Raw genomic sequence first — 23,896 nt, forward strand, 5'->3', positions numbered from 1 at the left:
CCTGGCCTATAAGGTTGCTGCTAAGAACTCTACCAATAGTCTTATGGTGTTCCCTTGTAGGTAACATACTTCTTTTCTATTGCTGCTTTCAAGATTTATCTTTGTCTTTGATTTTTGACAATTTTATTACAATGTGTCCTGGGGAAGATATCTTTGGGTTGAATTTGTTTGCAGACCTGTGAACTCCTTGAACATGGACATGCAGATATCTCTGCAGATTTGGGAAGTTCTCAGACATACTTTTTAAACTAAGCTTTCTGCCCATTTCTTCCTCTCTTTAGACTCTCATAATACATAGATTATTTCTCTTAATGGTGTCCCAACAATTCCAAGGGCTTTCTTCATTCTCCTTCATTTTTTTCCCTTTGTTTTTCTCTGACTGGATCATTTCAAGTGATCTGTGTTCCTACTAGGTATTTATTTACCCCCAAAAAAGTGAAAACGATAATTCAAAAAGATAAATGCACCCCTATGTTTATTGCAGCATTATTTACAATAGCCAAGATGTGAAAGCGACCCAAGTGTCAATCAATAGATGAATGGATAAAGAAAATGTCAGAGTGCCAGGGTGGCTCAGTGTCTGCCCTCAGCTCAGGTCATGATCCCAGGGTCCTGGGATTGAGCACCGCATCAGGCTCCCTGTCAGTGGGGAGTCTGCTTCTCCCTCTCCCTCTGCCTGCTGCTCACCCTGCTTGTGCTCTTTCTGTGTCTAATGAATAAATAAAACCTTAAGAAAAAAAGATGTCACACACACACAATGGAATATTACTCAGTTGTAAAAAAAGAATGAGATCTTGTCATTTATGACAAGATGGATGGACTTAGAGGGTGTGCTAAGTAAGTCATACCATATGATTTTACTTATATGTGGAATCTAAAAAACCAAAACAAATAAACAGCAAAAACAATCTGATAAATACAGAGAACAAAGAGATGACTGTCACAGGAGAGGGATTTGAGGAATGGGCCAAATGGGTGAGGGGAGTGGGAGATACAGGCTTCCAACTATAGAATGAATAAGTCACAGGGATAAGAAGTACAGCATAGGGAATATAGTCAATGGTATTATAATAGCATTGTATGGTGACAGATGATAGCTACATGTGTGGCGAGCATAGCATAATATATAGACTTGTCAAATCACTATGTTTTATACCTGAAACTAATGTAACATTGTATGTCAACTATACTTCAATAATAATAATAGTAAATCTGTGTTCAGATTCACTGAATCCTCTGCTTGGTCTAATCTGCTAGTGAAGCTCTTTATTGAATTCTTCATTTCAGTCCTTGTATTCTCCAGTTCTAAAATTTCTGGTGTTCTTTTTTATGTTTTCTCTTTGTAGACCTTATCATTTTAAAAAGATTTTATTTATTTATTTGACAGAGTGCACAAGCAGAGGGAGGGGCAAAAGGAGAGGGAGAAGCAGGGTCCCCGCTGAGCAGGGAACCCAATACGAGGCTCAAACCCAGGACCCTGAGATCAGGACCTGAGCGAAAAACAGATACTTAACTGAGCCATCCAGGCACCTCAGGAACTTATCTTTTCATTATTTTATTGTTTATTTCATCAAACTGTTTATCTGTGTTCTCTTGTAGCATTCTGAACATCTTTAAAACAATTATTTTGAATTCTTTGTTAGGTAATTTATGAGTCTCTACTTCTTTGGGGTCCATTACTGGAAATTTACTGTGTTCCTTTAGTGGTATCATGTTTCCTTGATTCTTTGTGATCTCTGTCACTTTTGTAGGTGTTTGTGCATTTGAAGAAGAGTCACCTCTTCCAGACTTTATGGAATGACTTTGGTAAGGAAATACCTTTACCTGTGGTTGGGAGCATGCTGGAACATGCTGTGACCCTTGGTCTAGTACTACAGGATGCCAAGTGTGAGGGCATGTAGTGCCTGTAGATGGAGATGGGTGGAGGTGGCATGGTGTGTCATTGGCTCAGGAAGCTGTGGTCCATGACATCAAGAACTGCATGATCCTTGGTGAGAGTTGCAGGCAGTGCACAATGGCTGGAAGGACTGTTGGGTCCTTTAAAAAAAAAAAAAGATTTATTTGTTTTCTTTTAGAGAGGGAGAGCATGTGAGGGAGAGAGGGAGGGGCAGAAGGAGAGGGAAAGAATCCTAAAGCCGTCTCCCTGCTGAGCACAGAGCCTGTAACGGGTCTATCCCAGGACACTGAGATCAGGACCTGAGCCAAAATCAAGAGTCAAACACTTAACCAACTGAGCCACCAGGGTGTCCCTGGTGGATTCTTTAACAGAACCTCCTGTCTACTGGCTAGGTACCATGCCAGACAGTGATGGTGGCCATAGCCAGTGGTATGCACACACTTGGCTGTGGGGCCAGTTGAGGCTGGCTGCAGAGACCATACAGATGTGCAGTGGTGAAATCTAGGGCCCCCAGCAGAGTCTGGGGCCAACTGCAGGCACATAGGCAGCTGCAGTGGCTCTGGCTGTCAATGTGTACATGTGTGACTATAGGGGCTAGCTATAGGCACATGTTTGGCAGGGGAGGCCAGTGATGGGAATTGGGGCTACTGTCTTACAGGTGCACAACTATAAGGTTAACTATAGTGAGTGGGACTATGTAGACCAATGTCGGGTTAGGGTCAACCCAGGCCCAGCAAAGTCTGTACAACTGTACAGACTTTGGCTTTTCCTGTGGGGCTGCTGGAACAACTTGCTGTGGCATATGCACGGTAGTAGAGGCTGATATTGGGAGTTAGGCCAGCAGCATGCAGGTGAATAGCTGCAGGAATCTCTTGCCATTCTCAGCAGTTATCTCTGTCTTACCCTGGATTTTCTTTCCTAGCCTTACCTCTAAGTGTTCATCAGCAAGGGTTTATCTTTAACTTTTTTTCCCCTCTCCTAGAAGATACTCTTATTGGGTAAGCTCCTACCAGCATCCATCCGCAAATGTATCCTTCTGTCAGTACCCAGGGGTTTAAAACTCATGAAATCCAGCTAATTGACATCTCTTATCTTCTATTAGTCTGACAAATCAGAATTGTGTATAATTTCTGCCTTCTACCTAGAAACCCTTTCCTCAAGGTTAACTGGCTGTCCTTTCATATATGACTGACAGTCTTGTCAATCAAGATGCCAAATGCTGCAATTCACCAATTTATAAATCTACTGGGAATGCATATAAAGGGCCCTTACCAGATTCACAAAAACTCTGTCTCATAGCTGGCAATCTACATAAAATGACTGTATAATCTCACGGATGGGAGGATGAGGTATGTAGAATGTTATGAACTTTGAGTAATTCAAAAGCAAGTTAGTACTATTCAGACTAGGTAATACTTCTGTCATTTCCCGATGGACTTGATTATGCATAACTTCCTACCAATGCACCATAATATATTTCAGTGTCATTAAGATTCTTACTGGAAATTTCTATAGACCACTGGGCAGATACCTAAATGTGTTAGCATCTCCAAACTCAAACTCTTATCCTTCCTTCAACCTGTTTTCTCCCCTTTCCTTATTTCATTTCATGGCATCATCATCCATTTAGCCTTGTAAATATGAAAAAAAGAAAAAAAACCACTCCGCGAACCTTAACTATTTCTCTTTCACTCTTTAGATCCAATTTTGCCCTCAATCCTGATCATCATTATCTGTTTTAGTTTATGTTCCCTCTGAGTAGACTGATACAAAGAGTTGAGTGCAAGTTCATTTGGGAGGTGGTTCCAGGAAACAATGGTAAGGGAATAGAGAAGTATTACAGGAAAGTGAAGGGAGCCTGTATTATTGGGCAGGTTGCAATTCAGGCAACTGAAGCTCTATTCCATTGAGGAACTCTGGGAGACAGAAATGTTCTACCCATGGGACCATTATACAACTCCCTATCCATCCCTGGCCGAGGGCTTCTCTTATTAGATACCAGCTCTCAAGCGCTTCTTGCCTATCCCCACATTTAAACTGGCAGGAAACCCTCAGACAGAATTCCAGGTGCTTACAGTCTAAAACCATCTGCATGCACTGCAAAAAGTGAATCTGAAGCGATATGGTTTGGGGATTGGCAATGTCAGGCAGAACCTAGACTGATGAGGGCCATTTACCGCAAGTGCAACATTTCAGGTGGAAAATTTACCTTCATTCTTTCTTCCCCCTGTCCTTCATAATTCCAGTCTTTGCTGGTGGAGGTAACTTTTTAAAAACACCAATCTGATCATATCTATTCTATGCTTAAAAGCATAAAGTCCAAACTCCTTGATTCAGCATGAATAACTTTTACAGATTGAAAAGTGACTTTTTCAGCCACATCTGCAATTTTGTTTTATATAACTGTGCTCTGCTACATGAGTGCTTCCTTTTTTAACTTTCATACCCTCGCATGTATTGTTCCTTTTCCTTCAAATACTCTTCCCCTCTTCTTTACACAAAAATGTCTTATTAGTCTGTTAAAATCCAGTTTAAAAATCTGTAATTCTATGAAAACTTCCCTGATCTCCCTGGGAAAAGTAATTGCTTAACCCTTTGTGTTCTTAGCATTTTATATGCACCTCTTCTTTTGCACTTTGCAGATTGAATTGCATTTTTTTATCCCTTTTTCCATCGCTAAACTAGGAACTCTTCAAAGGAAGTTTTCCTGTCTCCCTGAGCACAAGTCTTACTCATCTTCACAACTCCAATGTCTTTTTGCATATAGAAGGCACCCATAAAGGTTTATTGTATTGAATTTATCTGGGTGGATCCAAACAAACTGTTTTAAAAAGAAATGGAAAGGAACTTCTTAGTAATTTCAGGAGATGGACACTGTAAGCAGAGAAAGCAGTCTATTGGGACCTAACAAAGAAATCTATTTTATATTTATTATTTAAGAACTTCAAAAATGCTTTGAAGCAGCTATTCTAAAAGGTTGGAATCTGTTGTCTCCAAAGGCAGTAATTTTGGTTTCTTCAACTAGAACATGTGCTGTGTTGATAAAAAGAAATGTAAACACTCTAGCACATTATAAAGACACCATTTCAAATTAAATCGTCCCTGCATTGTAGCTACCCCTAGAAGCAGAGGCCAAGTATATAAAATCTCCTTTCTACATAGCACCTAGCCTAAATATACACAAATTCTTAAATGATTTTTGACACAGCAATGATTTTGATAATTTGTGACTGAATCTGGTCATTTGCAGTGAAGTAGAGATCTGATAATTATCCACTTTCATTCCTTAATATAAATAAATCACATTCCTCTCAGAACTCCTCATTCAAAAAAATACTTAGTGAGATTATTACTCTAATGTCTGTATTGTCATTCTCACATGAACTGAGTAACCATCAAAGTTTCACTTCATCTCATCTGAATCATTATTTCAAAAATTAATGATAATAATAATGTCTTAAAAAATTCACTTGCATTACTGTTGCCATTTTGTGTGTGTGTTTCTTTTTTTAATGATAATAGTGGTGATTATTAATGGTTGAGTTTTCTTGTCATTAGCCTTGCACTAATCTAGTTTTGGTCAGTAACAACAGCATTAACAGTAGTACAGTTTGAAAAGTTTAGCAGTTGAGAACTTACCATTCAATAGAATCATGGGATGCAGTGGGGGTTGGGGGTGATTTCAGCCTTCCACAGTACTTTTTGTTATTTATTAATACTTTCTCTTTTTGTTATTAATATTGGTCTGGTAATACTTTTCCCTACCATTTTATGATACCTTTTAGTGGCCCAGATGAGTGAGTCAGCATTTCAAGAGGAACCTAAACCTGCTCAGGTATCCAGCCTACATAGGTTTCTAACTACTTAACTATGAGAGAATTTGAGATGCAACATTCTTGAGAAAATTGAGATGTGGTATCATATTTTATTATTTAATTGTTTTTCTTTTTAGTTGCAGTATTGTGCATCAGGTTATGATAAAAGTGCTGGAAAAAAAGGGGTTGGGGTGCCTGGGTGGCCCAGTTGGTTAAGCAGCCAACTCTTGATCTCAGCTCTGATTTGCTCTCAGGGTCATGAATTTCAAGTCCCACATTGGGTTCCATGCTGGGTGTGGAGTCTACTTAAGAAAAAGGGGTGGGGAGACGCCTGGGTGGCTCAGCGGTTGAGCATCCACCTTTGGCTCAGGGCATGATCATGGGGTCTGGGATCAAGTCCCCCATGGGGCTCTTTGCAGGGAACCTGCTTCTCTCTCTGCCTATGTCTCTGCCTCTCTTTCTGTGTCTCTCATGAATACATAAATAAAATCTTAAAAAAAAAATAAAGGGAGGGATGAGGAGGGTATCAAATAATAATTGGGTCACTGTAATCTGCTTCTAGCTGGTTGGCATTTATAACAAGTCTATTACTGTTTTAATTTAATACAGCTACTTTGTGTGATTTTATTTGGTATGATGTTTGCCCATTATGTAAAATTTTTTTACATAAAAGCTTACTATACTAGAGTATGTTAGTTTTATCTTTAGCTTCTTTTGTATACCAGTTACTAACACTGTTTCCATTTCAGGAAAATGGAAAAGAAGACAAAGAAAACAAACCCGAAGAAACTGAAGTGAAAGAACCTACTGAGGTAGAGTTTTCATGAATAATCAGATGTTAGTGTTGGAGAGTCAGCTGGACAAATTAATTTTCTTATGAAGAAGGAAAAGAAAATATGTGGGTATTCAAAAAGATAGACAAAATGGCAAATGGAAAAGAGCAAGTTCATGTTAATAAGCTGACTCATTTGAGTCAGTTGCAGGAAGTTTCCATGGACAAGTAAATTATTTGTGAAAAGCTATTATAAATTATAGGTATATAAAGATTGCTTTCTAAAATGAGAACTATTACCCTGAGTACAATAATCATCAGTTTTTAGGGTAACTTCACTATTTGTTCTGAAAATATAATTCCCATGTTAATAATTTAACTAACTTTGTGTTTGTTTATTTTTTTTAATTTTTTTTAAATTTATTTATGATAGTCACACAGAGAGAGAGAGATTGAGAGAGAGAGAGAGAGGCAGAGACATAGGCAGAGGGAGAAGCAGGCTCCATGCACCAGGAGCCTGACGTGGGATTTGATCCCGGGTCTCCAGGATCACGCCCTGGGCCAGAGGCAGGCGCTAAACCGCTGCACCACCCAGGGATCCCTGTGTTTGTTTAAATACAAGACTTTAATGAGGAGGAACATTCTATAAAAAAGGGGAAGCAGGGATCCCTGGGTGGCGCAGCAGATTGGGATCCCAAACTGGGATTCTTTAACTGGGAAAGTTGATGCAACTTTGAGGAAAAGTAACTCATTTTAAAACTGAGGTTTCTTTTCTCCTTTCAGAGTTCACAGGGTGTACCAGGCAGTTCTGCATTAGACACCAGCAGCAATGTGGCCGAAACAGAAGCAGATGAAATCAAATCCCAAGGTAGAGAGCTAACCTACAATGGAATTTAAAACAATTATATTTTCACTGGGGATGCAGTCCTTTAAGAGTTTGCCTTTAAAAAGATATACTCCCAGGGGTAATTTAAATACAATTTGGGAAATAGTTTAAAATCTATTCCCTTCACCATCTTTTTTTTAAGATTTTATTTATTTATTCATGAGAGACACAGAAGGAGAGAGGCAGAGACAAAGGCAGAGGGAGAAGCAGGATCCCCACAAGGAAGCCAGATGTGGGACTTGAACCCATGAGCCTAGGATCACCACCTGAGCAGAAGACAGACGCTCAACCCACTGGGACTACAGGCATCACTATAGATGCTACTTAAAACTTTTAGGTGCTTGCTTTTCTCCAAAGGGCTTTCTGTCTCTTAAACCACTTAAAAACAATTATTTACTCTTTTTTATTATTAACATATAATATGCACTTTAAGAACCAAACTTTCCAACACTTATTCTGTTTCTATTGTAAATTTGTAATATTAAAAAATTTTTGTAATATTTTTGTAGCTTCACTAAGTTTTAAAAAGTTTCTTGGAAAGTCCCTTGTCACCTGCCCCTCCCCCCATCCCAGTTTCTTGATTTTACTTCTTCTTCACTCCCACCCTCCATCACTGTTACCACTACATCTACTTTACCTTTACCCTAATCATTTCAGCCAGGTTTTTTTTTTTAAGTTAGTTTATTTATTTTTAGTAATCAACACCCAAGGTGGGTGAGATCAAGAGTTGCATGTTCTTCTGACTAAGCCAGCCAGGTGTCCTTCAGCCAGGTTTTTAAGTGGATTCTTTCATTTTAAACATGCCAAACAGAATTGTTATAAATTTAAATTGATTTTCATTTTAATCGGTTTGTGACCAAATTTGCATGTGCAAAACTTCACACTTGTATTCCATCATATAATTTATTGCCTCGCTAGAAAACTAATCAATCAAGAGTTTGTGGTATTTCCTGTTCTTGTACTTTCCATTTCTGTTATTGTTTTTCAAAGTATGATAGTAGGAAGTGTGTTTTGTTTGAGTTTTTTCATCCCAGTATATGATATATGCTGAAAAATTGCAGTTGCTTATTGCAAATCAGTTGCAATGCAATGTATTTATTTATCTAGTAGCCAGTCACTATGAAGCCTAATATTTTAAATCTCCCTTTGTAAACATGTGTGTGCACATGCATGTGTCTGCCTATGTATGTACAAGAAGTGGTAATAGGAACTTTTAATGCAGTTTCAATATATCAAAGGAAGTGTCTTTATTCTTCTTATATACTTGTCAAAATTAAAATGATGTTATCTTGTCAGACAGCTCTCAGAATGCACTCAAATACGTATCTTTGCAAAGAAAATATTGTGTTTAAGTTCATTTCTTTACCCTAGTTATTATACTTTTCAAGGTATGAGCTTAACTTACATTTTGAGATGTCGTTTTTTGAAAATATGTTTGCTCAGGGTGCCTGGCTGGCTCAGTTGGTAGAGCATGCAACTCTTGATCTCAGGGTTTTAAGTTTGAGCCCCATGTTGGGTATAGAAATTACTCAAAAATAAAATATTAAAAAAAGAAAATATGTTTGCTCAATTCTATTCTTATTTCATAGCCCTATTATTAACAAAGTTTTGTAGGAAAATGCATTTTCCTAAAGCTATTGAATCTTAATTCCAACAGTATTTAATAGTGCTTCTTTTCCTCCTTCTTTCTGTATAGTAATTCTGCCTTATGTACAAATGTTAAGAATCAAGCCAGCTGAGTTTCAGACAGGGCCTGTATTTAAGAACATCACACATTTAGTTGAGTAGCCCTGCTGGGTCAATTTGCACCAGTTTAATCTGCAGCCAATCCCACTAATGTTATAAGCCCTCTTGTGAAGAAAGAATCTGCTAAAGCTTGTTATAATGTGGATAATAATTCATTCCTATATATGTCCTTAAATAGGGTTGTACCAAGGCCATGTACTAAGTGCAAGAAATTATGAAAGTCATTTCTAAGGCTGGACCTTTCAAAATATGAATACAGAATTCTTTTGTGTTCCTACTTATTTAGTTGAAAGCATTAATGCCCAAATAAGTCTTTGAATGTTAGAAGATGGATTAATACAAGGGTGAAGGTATACATGTTGGGGAAGAATTTGAAAGGCTTTTAATGCTATGAAGAGTTTAGGAAGGTAATCCTGAAAAAGAATTTCAGTGCTTAGCATATGCCTGCCACAAAATGAGGCATTATTGAGTGAATGTGTAAATGAATCAATCAATCTATAAAAGATTTAGGAATGCCCATGCATAGACCTGCTCAAAAACCCAGTACCTGTTTGAACTATATTCAACAGGACCTCAGAATTAATTTGCCCTTGGGCAGTGCTGTAATTTTTGATCCTTGAACTCAGAGGTCACTCAAAAAACAGCTCCACATAGGCTTGCTTAGAATTCTAATTTATTAACCCCACTATTGCTGTGCCTACTTTTCTTTTCTTGGTCTTACGGCTCTATGAGAGAAATGTTTGACTGGAGTTGTAACCAAATACATATCTCTTCCACTCTGCATTTCAGTACAAACACTAGGATTATTGCTTAGCCAAGCACACTAGAGAAGCACTAGCAGTCTGCAACAAGATAGAGAATGTCATAGTTCATGTGTGAATGCACATATGAGCCATGGCAGATGGGTAGATATTAAGTTGCTATACATCTGTAACACTACCTTTAAAGCAGGAGGGGATCCTCTTTGGTTTATGCTGGAGAGGGTAAAAGCAAAGAGAGTAACATTAGAATCCGCAGACTTTAAAGGATTGCTCTCTTTTTCACTTATTTAAAACAAAAACAAAATTATTGTATATTAATGTGCATTGTGATGAACCAGAGTGGAAACATCCCCTCCCCCTCAAAAATGTGGTTAACTTGTTGACAGATCTAACTGAGAGGAAAGGGAAAGCACTATACTACCCTCTTTACTACCTCTATATTGGAATAAGAGAATTAGCCAAAGAGGAAATCAAAATACTTAATTTTTTCCTGGGCAGAAAAATGGATACTATCTAGGTAGGATTTAAAATTATTCTTCAGAGTATTCTCAATAAGGCTAGGGGAAATTGTAAATAAATAAAACAAATTTTAAAATATTTGTGGATAGCTCCCCACCAAAAATGAGATTGAATAAATACATTTCAATACAGTCATATAATGAAATACTGTGAAGCAGTCACAAATGAACAAACTAGTTTGTTCAAAACTAGTTTTGGTTCAAACCAAAAATAATAAGATACCTAGGAATAAATCTAAACAAAGAGGTGCAAGATCTGTACTCTGAAACTTTAAAACACTGGTTAAAGAAATTGAAGATAACACAAAGAAATATAAAGACATTCCATGCTCTTGGATTGGAAGCACAGATATTGTTAAAATATCTTTATTACCTAAAGCAATCTATATAGTCAATGCAATCCCTATCAAAATACCAATAGTATTTTTTGCAGAACTAGAACAAACAATCCTAAAATTTTTATGGAACCACAAAGAACCCTGAATAGCCAAAGCAGTCTTGAAAAAGAAAAGAAAAGCTGGAGAGGCATCATATTCTGGACTTCAGATTATATTACAAAGTTGTAGCAAAACAGCATATGGTACTATAGACACATAGATCAATGAAACAGAAAATCCAGAAATAAACCCACAATTATATGGTCAATTAATCTTTGACAAAACAGGAAAGAATATCCATTGGGAAAAAATATCTTTAAAAAATGGTGTTGGGAAAAATCGACAACAACATACAAAAGAATGAAACTGGACCCCTTTCTTACACTATGCACAAAAATAAACTAAAAATGGAAGAAAGACATAAATATGAGAGCTGAAGCCATAAAAGTCTTAGAAGAGAGCACAGGCAGTAACTTCTCTGACATCGGCTGTAGCAGCTTCTTTCTAGATATGTCTCCTGAAGCAAGGAAAACAAGAGAAAAAAATACATATTGGGAATACATCAAAATAAAAACTTCTGCACAGTGAAGGAAATAATCAACAAAACTAAAAGGCAATCCACAGAATAGGAGAAGATGTTTACAAATGACATATCCAATAAAGGGTTAGTATCCAAAATATGTAAAGAACTAATACAACTCAAGATCCAAAACCCAAATATTCCAATTAAAAAATAGGCAGAAGATATAAACAGACATTTCTCCAAAGAAGACATCCAGATGGTCGACGCATGAAAAGATGACGAACATCATTCATCATCACGGAAATGCAAATCAAAATTACAATGAGATATCACCTCCAACCTGTCAGAATGGCTAAAATCAACAACACAAGAAACAATGAGTGTTGGCAAGGATGCAAGAAAAGGACCTTGTGTACTGTTGGTGAGAATACAAACTGGTGTAGCTACTGTGGAAAACAGTATGGAGCTTCCTCAAACTGTTAAAAATAGAACTACCCCATGATCCAGCAGTCTGCTACTGGGTATTTACCCCCAAAACAAAACCAAAAACACTAATTTGAAGGGATACATGCACACCCCAGTGTTTTACTGTGGCATTATTTACAATAGCTAAACTACGGAAGTAGCCAAAGTGTCCATCAATAGATGAATAGATTAAGAAGATGTGATATATAACGGAATGTTACTCCACCATCAAAAAGAATGAAATCTTGCCATTTGCAACAACATGGGTGGAGCTAGAGTAAAATGCTAAGTGAAATAAGTCCATCAGAGAAAGACAAATACAATATGATTTCACTCATATATGGAATTTAAGAAACAAAACAAATGAGGAAAAAAAAAAAAAAACAAATGAGGAAAGGGTGGGGAGGGTAGGTGAAATAGGTGATGGGGATTAAAGCATGCACTTGTCCTGATGAGCACTGGGTGATATATGGAATTGTCAAATCACTATATTGTACACCTGAAATTAATATAATGCTGTATGTTAACTAAATGGAATTAAAATAAAAAAATTTTAAATCAATGAACTAGAGCTACACTTTTCAATAGAGATGAATTTTCCAAACATAATATTAAGTATTAAAAAGGTCACAGAATACACATGCATGAAATAATTTTTACAAAATTTAAAAGCAAGAAGAACAATATTATACTGCTTTGATACAATATAAACAAATGCAGAGAAATGATAAGCATGAAGTTCAGAATAGAGTTTCTATTAAAGTAGGGGTGTATGAGAGGCTTTAATATTTAGGTAATTTCTTTTTTAAACTAAGAGTAGATACATGACTACCTATTATGTCATCATTATACTTATAGGTCTTAAATATTTACTAATAAGATTTTTTTTAAATGCTCTATAATATGGAGGTTCTGGTCCCTTGCCCTTTTATTTCACTAGTACAATTTTTGAGAGGAATTAATTATTGAGGCATGAATCAATATCTTAAAAATAATGTGTATAAAAATAATTTCCATATCTATTTCTTCCTTTCTTCTGCATCCATGAAATAACAAAAGCAAAAGACTTTAACAATACATGGCCCTGATCCTATTGTGGTTGAGCTAGGCACTGGTATCTTTTTCAACACACAGAGGCAAATTGACTAGTGGGTAATATTTGAAAAGGCCTGAAATATTCCATCTCCATGGCCATGTGAGAAAAAAACTTTAAGATTCCCATTAAGTTTTTTATTCCAATCACCTCAACAGCCAATATATATGTATATTATTATATATAATAATAAATATATATATTCTAAAAATGGATAGCTTATTGTTCAGAGCCTGAGTTAGCTTGGTCCTGGGAACCCAGAGTTATGCTAGGAAAAAGTCATACAATTTAATGTGCTAACACCAACAGAAATATGTGGTCTTCCATCTCAGATGGACTTTCTATGTTACTTGGAAACTCATTTATCTGTTTGTGATATGCTTCCTTACACCTCCATAATGATTATTTCAAACTTTTATTATGCACATTCAAGCCTATGATCACACCATTTGTCAGTTTTAGCAATATTTATTTTATCCCACAAAAAAATAGAGGCTATTAGAGGGAATGCCCTCCAGTAAGTGTAGGAAACACCTCATCCAAGTTTATTACATATTTTTTATCTCAATCTCTCATAGCTCCTCAGATCCTAAGGACCATCATCTAATCTCTCTCCTGTAGTGTCTGTTTTCCTCTCTACATTGGCTGCCCTACCTTTCCTTCCTTTCACTCTCTAAATATAGTCAAGACTATCATACTGTAAAGAAAAGTCCTTCCCTTCACAATCACATTCTTTGAAATAATTGTCCACTTTTCCAGTTTATACCTCACCTCCAAGTCCCTTTTCAAACCACTGAAGTCCTAGTTCCTTCCATTCTTATCACAGAAATTGCCCTAAGGTCATGAAGAATAACTGGATGGTAAATATACCTTCTACTTCTTATATCATTTGATTTCTCTGCAGCATTTTTGACACTATTGACCACTTCCTCTGTAATGGTAATATTTTTTTGTCTGTCCAACATCTCTTTGGGAAACCACCCTTCTGTCCTTAATCCATTTGCTTTATTTTTTTATTTTTATTTTTTTTTATTTTTTTTAATTTATTTTTTATTGGTGTTCAATTTACTAACATACAGAATAACACCCAGTGCCCGTCACCCATTCACTCCCACCCCCCGCCCTCCTCCCCTTCTACCACCCCTAGTTCGTTTCCCAGAGTTAGCAGTCTTTACGTTCTGTCTCCCTTTCTGATATTGCCCACACATTTCTTCTCCCTTCTCTTATATTCCCTTTGACTATTATTTATATTCCCCAAATGAATGAGAACATATAATGTTTGTCCTTCTCCGACTGACTTACTTCACTCAGCATAATACCCTCCAGTTCCATCCACGTTGAAGCAAATGGTGGGTATTTGTCGTTTCTAATGGCTGAGTAATATTCCATTGTATACATAAACCACATCTTCTTTATCCATTCATCTTTCGTTGGACACCGAGGCTCCTTCCACAGTTTGGCTATCGTGGCCATTGCTGCTATAAACATCGGGGTGCAGGTGTCCCGGCGTTTCATTGCATTTGTATCTGTGGGGTAAATCCCCAACAGTGCAATTGCTGGGTCGTAGGGCAGGTCTATTTTTAACTGTTTGAGGAACCTCCACACAGTTTTCCAGAGTGGCTGCACCAGTTCACATTCCCACCAACAGTGTAAGAGGGTTCCCTTTTCTCCGCATCCTCTCCAACATTTGTTGTTTCCTGCCTTGTTAATTTTCCCCATTCTCACTGGTGTGAGGTGGTATCTCATTGTGGTTTTGATTTGTATATTTTTTTATTTAAATTCAATTAGCCAACACATAGTGGATCATTAGTTTCAGATGTAGTGTTCAATAATTTATCAGTTGTGATGTGTCTCTTGGCTATTTGTCTTCTTTGAAAAAAGTTTGTTCATGTCTTCTGCCCATTTCTTAATTGGATTATTTGTTTTTTGGATGTTTAGTTTGATAAGTTCTTTATAGATCTTGGGCATTAGCCCTTTATCTGATATGTCATTTGCAAATATCTTCTCCCATTCTGGAATCCATTTGATTTAAATGTGGCTGGCTTCATCCTTTTATTTCTAGGGATGGGTGGTGATCCAAACTTGATCAATCAGAATATTCACCACCCCTTCAATGCTGTGAATGGTTCAGAAATTGGCAAATAATTTATACCAAGTCAATTAAAGCCTTAAACCAGATTTTTTTAAACTGGAATTTTAATGGCAAATTTTTAAAATCAATGATTATAAAGATTATGAAAATCTAAAGCTGCTGCTGACCATTTTTATCAATATCTGAGGACAACCTGCCTAAAAATTCAACAGAGCAAATTAGAAACTAGAGGTAGATTTCAGTGATTCCTGAAAACAGTTATATTCCTGGATTTTCCAGCTATATGAACTAATATTTTATATTTTTAATTTAATATCTATGAGATGGATTTCTATTGCTTGAAATTGAAAAGGTCTTTAATAATACACCCTTCTTGAAACTCTTCTTGTGGTTTCTATGATTCTAATCTATCCTATTTTCCTCCCAACTCTTTAGTCACTCCTCAGATTCCCATGTTCTTTTCTTTTTGTCTATTCTTTAAAAATGTTGCATAAGACTTATAAGTCATGCAATGACCTTTGAGCAGCAGCAATAACATCCTGACTTAAACAACAAAAAAACCCTGATTTTAATAAACATGTGTGTTATTTTTTAAATGTTGTGTAAGATTCCTTTCCTGGTCCTCTTCTCACTCTAGACATTCTCTCTGTGTGAGTTCATCCAATAAAAATAATAACTATAGGACTCCTGGGTGGCTCAGGGGTTGAGCATCTGCCTTTGGCCCAGGGCGTGATCCCAGGATCCAGGATCGAGTCCCACATAGGGCTCCTTGCAGGGAGCCTGCTTCTCCCTCAGCCTGTGTCTCTGCCTCTCTCTCTCTCGCTGTGTCCCTCATGAATAAATAAATAAAAATCTTTAAAAAATAACTATAGATGTTTTAGAGTATATAATTTCATATATACACATATATAATTTTCTCATGACTATCTTGTAAAGTATGATTATTATTTTTTTTTGTAAAGTATGATTATTGTTTCCATTTTACAGAGGTAGAAACTGAGTCTAAACTGGGTAACTTGTTCTAAATTACTGGGCTAGGAAAGATTAGAGATGGAATTTGAACCCTGGTATCTGTGATTCCAATGTCCATAATATTTTTTAACACAACATTTATTCATTTATCAAGTAATTGAGTTCTTACTATGTTTTCTGACACTGTTCTAACCTCTGGGAGACAGAGTCCCTGCATTAATGTGTCTTAATTTCTAAAGGTGTGTTAAAAACAGATCATTCCTCCTAAAAAAATACATGGTTTTAGCCAGTGCAAGAACACAAATAAAGGAAATAAAAGTTATAAAAATTAGTAAGAATAAGATAGAAATGTCTCTTTTTTTTCTGATAACATAATTGAATAAAGTAATCGATATAAATTTAGCAAGGTTTCTGCATACAAAGTCAGTATACAAAAAATAACTTTCATGCATTACTTACCTCAACTCTTAGCTTGTGAGGGATGGTAACTGGGACCCTATGACTGCTCCTGTCACCTGTGCCTGCTACCTGGAGCCATCATGCATAAGTACATCTTCATCCATGTTGCCCAGGCTGGTGTCCAGATTGGCAATGCATGCTGGGGACTCTGTTGCCTGGAACATGGCATCCAGCCTGATGGCCAGATACTGAGTGACAAGACCATTGAGGAAGGAGATTATTTCTTCAACATCTTCAGTGAGATGGGTGCTGGCAAGCATGTGCCCAGGGCAGTGTTTGTAGATCTGGAACCTACAGTCATTGATGACGTCTACACTGGCACCTACCACCAGCTCTTTTACCCTGAGCGCCTCACCACAGGCAAAGAAGTTGTTTCCCCAAGGCACTACACCATCGGCAGGGAGATCATTGGCCCTGTCTTGGACTGAATTCAGAAACTGGCTCACCAGTGCACAGGTCTGGTTCTGGGTTCACCTCCAAACTCCATACTGATGGAACATCTCTCTGTCAGTTATGGCAAGAATTCTAAGCTGGAGTTCTCCATTTACCTGGCCCTTCAAGTTTCCACAATTGTTGTAATTGAGCCCTACAACTGTCCTTACTACCAACACCACCCTAGAGCACTTTGACTGTGTCTTCATGGTAGACAACAAGGCCATCTATGACATCTGTTGCAGAAACCTCGATATTGAGGCACCTGGGTGGCTCAGTTGGTTACGCGTTCAACTCTTGATTTCACCTCAGGTCATGATCTCATGGGTTGTGGGATCAAGCCCCGCATCTGGCTCTGCCCTCACCAAGGAGTCTGCTTGAAAGTTTCTCTCCTTCTGCCCCCCTAAACACGCACATGCATATGCGCTCACTGATTCTCTCCTAAAAGAAGAAGAAGCAGCCTTGATATTGAATGCCTAAACTACATTAACCTTAACCACCTTATTAGCCAGATTGTGTCTTCCCTCACTGCTTCCCCCAGATTGATGGAACCCTGAATGTTGATCTGACAGAATTCCAGACCAACCTGGTACCCAATCCCTGCACCCACATCCCTCTAGCCACATATGCCCCTGTCATTTCTGCTGAGAAAGCCTACCATGAATAGCTTTCTGTAGCACAGATCACCATTGGATGCTTTGAGCCAGGCAGCCAGATGGTGAAATATGACCCTTGTCATAAAAAAAAACACATGGCTTGCTGCCTGTGATTTCCCAAGATGTCAATGCTGCCAATTGCCACCATCAAGACCAATTGCAGCATCCAGTTTGTGGACTGGTGCCCCATTGGCATTAATTCTAGCCTCCTACTGTGGTACCTGGTGGAGACCTGGCCAAAGTATAGTGAGCTGTGTGCATACTGAGCAACACCACAGCCATTGCTGAAGCCTGAGCCCACCTGGACCATAAGATTGACCTAATATATGCCAAGCATGCCTTCATTCACTGGTATGTGGGTGAAAGGATGGAGGAAGGAGAGTTTTCTGAAACCCATGAGGACATAGCTGGCCTTGAGAAAGATTATGAGGCAGTTGATGTGGATTCTCTTGAAGAAGAAGGAGAAGAACACTAATTACCATTGCTTTCAGCCCTGCTTGTCACACTCAGAACTTTAGCTTAAACATTTGCTGACAGGCATTAAACCTCTCTGGTTATATTGTCTTCACTTTCAACTGTGATCATGTCTTACTTTTCTGTGTGTAGCTGTAAGATTTTTCCATCATGTTTCAAAGTAAAGGCTTTAAGAAATAAAACAAAACCCACAAAAACAATTATATTTCTACATATTAGCAAGAAATAATTAGAAAATAAAAAATTTTAATACCATTTTAATAACATCAAAAACATTAAATATCTAGAAATAAATCTAGCCAAAAATGAGCAAAACTTCTATTCTGAAATTACAAAGCTTTGCCAAGAGAAATTAAAGCTGTCTTAAATAAATGAAATATATACCTTACTCATGTCATGAATTACAAGACTTAATATATATTGTTAAGACAGTAGTTCTCCCTCAATTGATCTCTAGATTCAATGTAATTCTAATCAAAATTTCTCAGGGCTCTCTATATATGTGTCTGTATGTGTATACATTGACATGTTGATTCTAAAATGTATGTGGAAATGCAGAGGACCCAAAAAAGTCAAGGAAATCTTGAGGAACAACAACGTGGAAGGATTTATACCACCAAATATCAAGATTTGTAACAGAGTTACAAAAATTAGGATGGCATGATAATGACATCAGTATAGAGAAGCAAATGGAACAGAATAGTCCAATTGGAAGTCCTACATTTAAAACAAGAGGTGGGGGATCCCTGGGTGGCTCCGCGGTTTGGTGCCAGGCTTCCGCGCAGGGCGTATTCCTGGAGTCTGGGGATCGAGTCCCACATCCGGCTCCTTGCAGGGAGCCTGCTTCTCCCTCTGCCTGTGTCCCTGCCTCTCTCTCTCTCTCTCTCTCTCTCATGAATAAATGAATAAAATCTTAAAAAAATAAATAAAAATAATCTTTAAAAAATAAATTAAAAAAATAAAACAAGAGGTGTTTTCAGAAATGATGAAAAATGTATTTTGAGTCCTACCTTACCCCACACACAAAAATAAATTCTATATATTTTAGACCTAAATGTGAATAATAAAACAATTAATCATTTTAGTAAAATGCATAGGAGAATATTCTCATGATTTGAGAGTAGGCAAAGATTTCTTAAGCAGAACACAAAGAATGTTGTACATAAAAGAAAAACTTGGGAAATAGACATTAAAATTAAGAACTTCTGTTCATGGGTGTCTGGATGGCTCACTTGGCTAAGCCTCTGATTCTTGTTTTCAGCTCAAGTTGTGACCTCGTAGGTTGTGGGCTGAAGCCCCATGTCTGGCTCTGTCCTCTCCAGGAAGTCTGCTTGAAAGATTGTTTCCCCCTTGCCCCACTTGCTTGCTCTCTCTCAAAATAAGTAAATATATCTTTAAAAAAAAAAAAAAAAAAGAACTTCTGTTCATCAGAAATCACCATTAAGAGAATGAAAAGGCAAGCAGGATCTGAGAAAAGATATTTACTGTACCTTTGTTCATCAAAGGTTTTTAACTGACTATATAGAAAATTCCTACAAATCAATAAGAAAGCCCAACAGAAAAATAGACAGTAGATTTGAACAGAAACGTCATCAAAGAGAACATTCAAATAGCCTATAAATAGAGGAAAATGTGTTCCAGTTCATGAGTCACCAGAGAAATGCAAATTTAAATCACGAGATAAAATTATGTGTTCAACAGAATAACTTAAAAAGCAGACAGTGCCAAATGTTGGCAAAGTTATGGAATACAGGGATTTTCATACAGTGCTGGTGGGAATCTAAATTGGTATAACTTCAGAAAACTGTTTGGCACTATTTATAAACCTGAACATACCTCATTTTCAGCATTTATACTCCTGGAGAAATGAATCTATACACCTACCAAAGGACATGTGGAGAATGATTATGGCAGCTTCTTTTTTGTTCTAGCCAAATTTGGAAACTATTCCAATGTCTATGACCAGTGGACTGAATTTTAAGAGTATAGTATATTCATACAATAGAATACTATGCATCAGTGAATAACAACTACTGCCATGCAATGTGGATAAAAGTAGTTAAATTATTGGGCAAAACCAGATACAACAGAGCACATGCTGAATGATTCCATTAATATGAAGTTCAAAAACAGGTAAAATTAATCTATAGTGCCGGAAGTCAAGGAAGTTTTACCAAAGAAGGAAAGAAAAAAAGGAAAGAAGGTAGAAAAGAAGATGGGGAGAGAGGGAAAGGGAGAGGAAGAAAGGAAGGGAAGAAGGAAGGAATGTTAGTGTTAACTTTGGAGGGAAGCTGTGACTGGAGAGGTAGCATGAGAGTGATTCTGGAATCATGGTGATGCTCTTTTTTTTTTTATGCTCTTTTTTTTAATGTGGTAAAATATACATAATATTTTTCATTTTAACTATTTATGAGTGTACAATTCAGTGACATTAAATATATTGCCAATATTGTATAATCATTATCACTGTTTATAGCCAAGGCATTTCCATTATCCCCAACAAAAACCCTCTACCCAAAAAAAAAAAAAAAAACCTCTACCCAAAACAATACATTCCCTTTTTTTACTTTCCCCAATTCATAGTGATATCTATATCACTTTCTATCTCTATGAATTTGCTTACTCTAGCTACAATATTTTTCCTTGGATATCCAGGTCCATCCATGTTGTAGCATATATCAAATTTTATTCCTTTTTAATGGCTGAATGATATTCCACTGCATGTATATACATTTTATTTATTCATTTATCTGTTGATGTATGTTTGGGTTGTTTTCACTTTTTGCCTATTGTGAATAATACTGTTATGAACATTGGTGTACAAATATCTGTTCAAATCTCTGCTTTCAATTTTTGTAGATATATACTTGAGAGTGGAATTATTTAGTTATATGTTATTCTATGTTTAAATCCTTTGAGAAACTACCAAACTCTTTCACAGCGGCTACATCATTTTACATTCTTACCAGCAATGCACCAGAGTTCCAATTTCTCCACATTCCCACCCATACTTATTTTGTTTTTATCTTAATTTTTTATAACCATCCTAGTAAGAGTGAAGTGCTATCTCGTTGTGGTTTTTTTTTTAAGATTTTATTTATTTATTCATGAGAGACATACAGAGAGAGGCAGAGACATAAACAGAGGGAAAAGCAGGCTCCCCACAGGGAACCCAATGCAGGACTCTATCCCCGGACTGGGATCATGCCCTGAGCCCAATGCAGACACTCAACTGCTCAACCAATGAGCCACCCAGGCATCCTCTCATTGTGGTTTTGATTTGTGTTTCTCTAATGACAAATGGTGTTGAGCATTGTTTATATGTTTATTGGCTACTTGTATATCTTTTTTGAAGAAATGTCTCTTAAAGTTCTTTGTCTGGGCACCTGGGTGGCTCAGTTGGTTAAGTGTCTGCCTTCAGCTCAGGTCATGATACTAGGATCCTGGGATTGAGTCTGGTATCAGGCTCCCTACTCAGGAAGTCTGCTTCTCCCTCTACCCCTCCCCCTTGCTTGGATCTCTCACTCTTTCTCTCAAATAAATAAATAAAATATTTTTTTAAAAAGTCCTTTGTCTATTTTTTAATTGGGTTGTTTGTTGTTATATTTTAGAAGTACTTTATATTCTTTATGTTAAGGAACATTAATTTCTTATCAGATAGGCAAATATTTTCTCTCATTCAGTATTTTGTCTTTTCACTTTCTCGTTCTATCCTTTGATGCACAAAACTTCCTAATTTTGATGAAGTTGTTTATCTATTTTTCCTTTTGTTTCCTTTGCTTTTGATGTCATATCCATGAAGTCATTGCTGAATCCAATGTCATAAAGATTTTCCCCAAGTTTTCAGCTGAGAGTTTTATAGCTTTAGCTCTTAAGTTTAAATCTTTCATTAAATTTTTGTTCATTTTTGCATATGGTGTAAAAGTCCAACTTTCCAAATCCTTTGCATGGGATATCCAGTTGTCCTAGCACCATTTGTTGAAAATACTGTTCTTCCTCCATTGAGTAGACTTGAAAAAAATACATTAAAAAATTAAAAAATTAAATAAAATAAAGTTTAAAAAAGAAAAAAATACATATATATACACACAAATTAACATATATACTTACATACATATATAAATATGTGTGTATATATATATGTAGATTTATTTATGGGCTGTCCTATTCGTTGGTCTGTGTCTGTCCTTATGCCTCTAATACTGTTTTTAATTACTTTAGCTTTAGCTTTGTAGTAAGTTTCAAAATTGGGTAATGTGAATCTTCCAAGTTTATCCTTCTTAAAAAATATATTTTATTTATTTATTTGAGAGAGAGAAAGATAGCAAGAGAAAGCACAAGCAGTGGTGAGAGGGAGAAACAAGCTTCCTGCTGATCAGGGAGCCTGACTCAGATCTCCATCCCAGGACGTGGGATCATGACCTGAGCCAAAGGCAGTTGTTTAACTGACTGAGCCACCCAGGCACCCCTTCCAAGTTTATCCTTTTTCAAGATTGTTTTAGCCATTCAGGGCCCTTTACAATTCTATATGAAAGCAAGGATCAGGTCATCCATTTCTGTGAAAGAGACTGTTGAATTTTGATAAAATTGCATTGAATCTATAGATCCCTTTGGGTAGTATTTACCTCTTTACAAATTAAGTCTTCCTATCCATGAACACAGGATTTTTTTCATTTATTTGTCTTCTTTAATTTTTTTCATCAATAGTTTGTGGTTTTCAGCATTTATATCTTTATTCTTCTTGGTTAGATTTATTCCTAAGTAATTCTTTTAGGTGCTTTTGAAAATGGAATTGCTTTCCAAATTTCCTTCTTGGGTTGTTCATTGCTATTGTACAGAAACACAACTAACTTTGTGTGTTGGTGTTGTACCTTGCAACCTTGCTGAATTCATTATTAGCTCTAGTGGCTTTCTTGTGAATTTTCCAAGATATTCTATATATAGGATCATGTCATCTGTAAATATAGGGCTTTTTTTTTTTCCTAAAATGGATGACTTTTAATTTCTTTTTCTTCTCTAATATCTCTGGCTAGAACTTCCAGTACAATGTTGAATAGCAGCTGTGAAAGTGTGTATCCTTGTCTTTTTCCTGATCTTAAGGGGAAAGTTTTCAGTCTTTCACCATTGAGTATGATGTTAATTGGGGGTTTTTAAATAAATATCATTTATCATTCTGAGGAATTTCCCCTCCGTTTCTAGTTTTCTGAGAGGGTTTTTTTTTTTTTAATCATGAAATGATGTTGGATTTGGTCAAATACCTTTTCTATGTCAATTGAGATGATTATGTGGTTTTTTTTCCCCTTCATTCTATTAATGTGATGAATGACCCTGATTGTCTTATGTTGGATCACAATTGCATATCTGGGATAAATTTCTCTTGATCATGGTGAATATCCCTCTTACTATGCTCTTGGATTTGATTTGCTAATATCTTGTTGAGGATTTTTGCATCTATATTCAAAAGGAATATTGGTCTGCAGTTTTCTTGTGTTGTCTTTATCTGCTTTTGGTATTAGATTAATGCTGGCCTCATAGAATGAGTTAGAAACCATCCTGTCCCCTTCAATTCTTTGGGAAGAGCTTGGTAAGGATTGATTTTATTTTACTTTATGTTTATTCTTTTTTAAGATTTTATTTTTTTAAAGTAATCTCTAGGGATCCCTGGGTGGCGCAGAGGTTTGGCGCCTGCCTTTGGCCCAGGGCGTGATCCTGGAGACCCGGGATCGAATCCCACATCGGGCTCCCGGTGCATGGAGCCTGCTTCTCCCTCTGCCTGTGTCTCTGCGCCTCTCTCTCTCTGTGACTATCATAAATAAATAAAAAAATTAAAAAAAAAAAATAAAGTAATCTCTACACCCAACATGGGGCTCAAACTCACAACCCAGAGACCAAGAATCACACACTTCACTGACTGAGCCACCAGGGGCCCCCGTTTTTAATTCTTTAAATGTTTGATTA

General features: G+C 36.8%; 1 protein-coding gene across 36 annotated transcripts in view; it reads left to right on the forward strand.

Moving 5' to 3' along the window:
* Positions 1 to 23,896, forward strand: part of EFCAB5 (EF-hand calcium binding domain 5) — a 181,287-nt gene that overhangs the window by 20,099 nt on the left and 137,292 nt on the right. For 31 of the 36 annotated variants that reach the window (XR_003147109.3, XR_007413226.1, XR_003147106.3 and 28 more), the window contains exons 2-5: positions 1,752 to 1,806; positions 5,683 to 5,732; positions 6,462 to 6,524; positions 7,268 to 7,352. Coding sequence is in view for 26 of the 36 variants with exons in the window: in XM_025476239.2 (XP_025332024.1) it covers positions 5,691 to 5,732; positions 6,462 to 6,524; positions 7,268 to 7,352 (190 nt within the window). In the remaining 10 variants the exon portion in view is untranslated. The remainder of the gene's footprint in view (positions 1 to 1,751; positions 1,807 to 5,682; positions 5,733 to 6,461; positions 6,525 to 7,267; positions 7,353 to 23,896) is intronic. The other 5 variants (XM_049114868.1, XM_025476245.3, XM_049114867.1 and 2 more) reach the window with 3 other exon arrangements.

Source organism: Canis lupus, chromosome 9, assembly GCF_003254725.2.
Source record: "Canis lupus dingo isolate Sandy chromosome 9, ASM325472v2, whole genome shotgun sequence".
In the NCBI taxonomy this organism is placed as follows: Eukaryota; Metazoa; Chordata; class Mammalia; order Carnivora; family Canidae; genus Canis; species Canis lupus.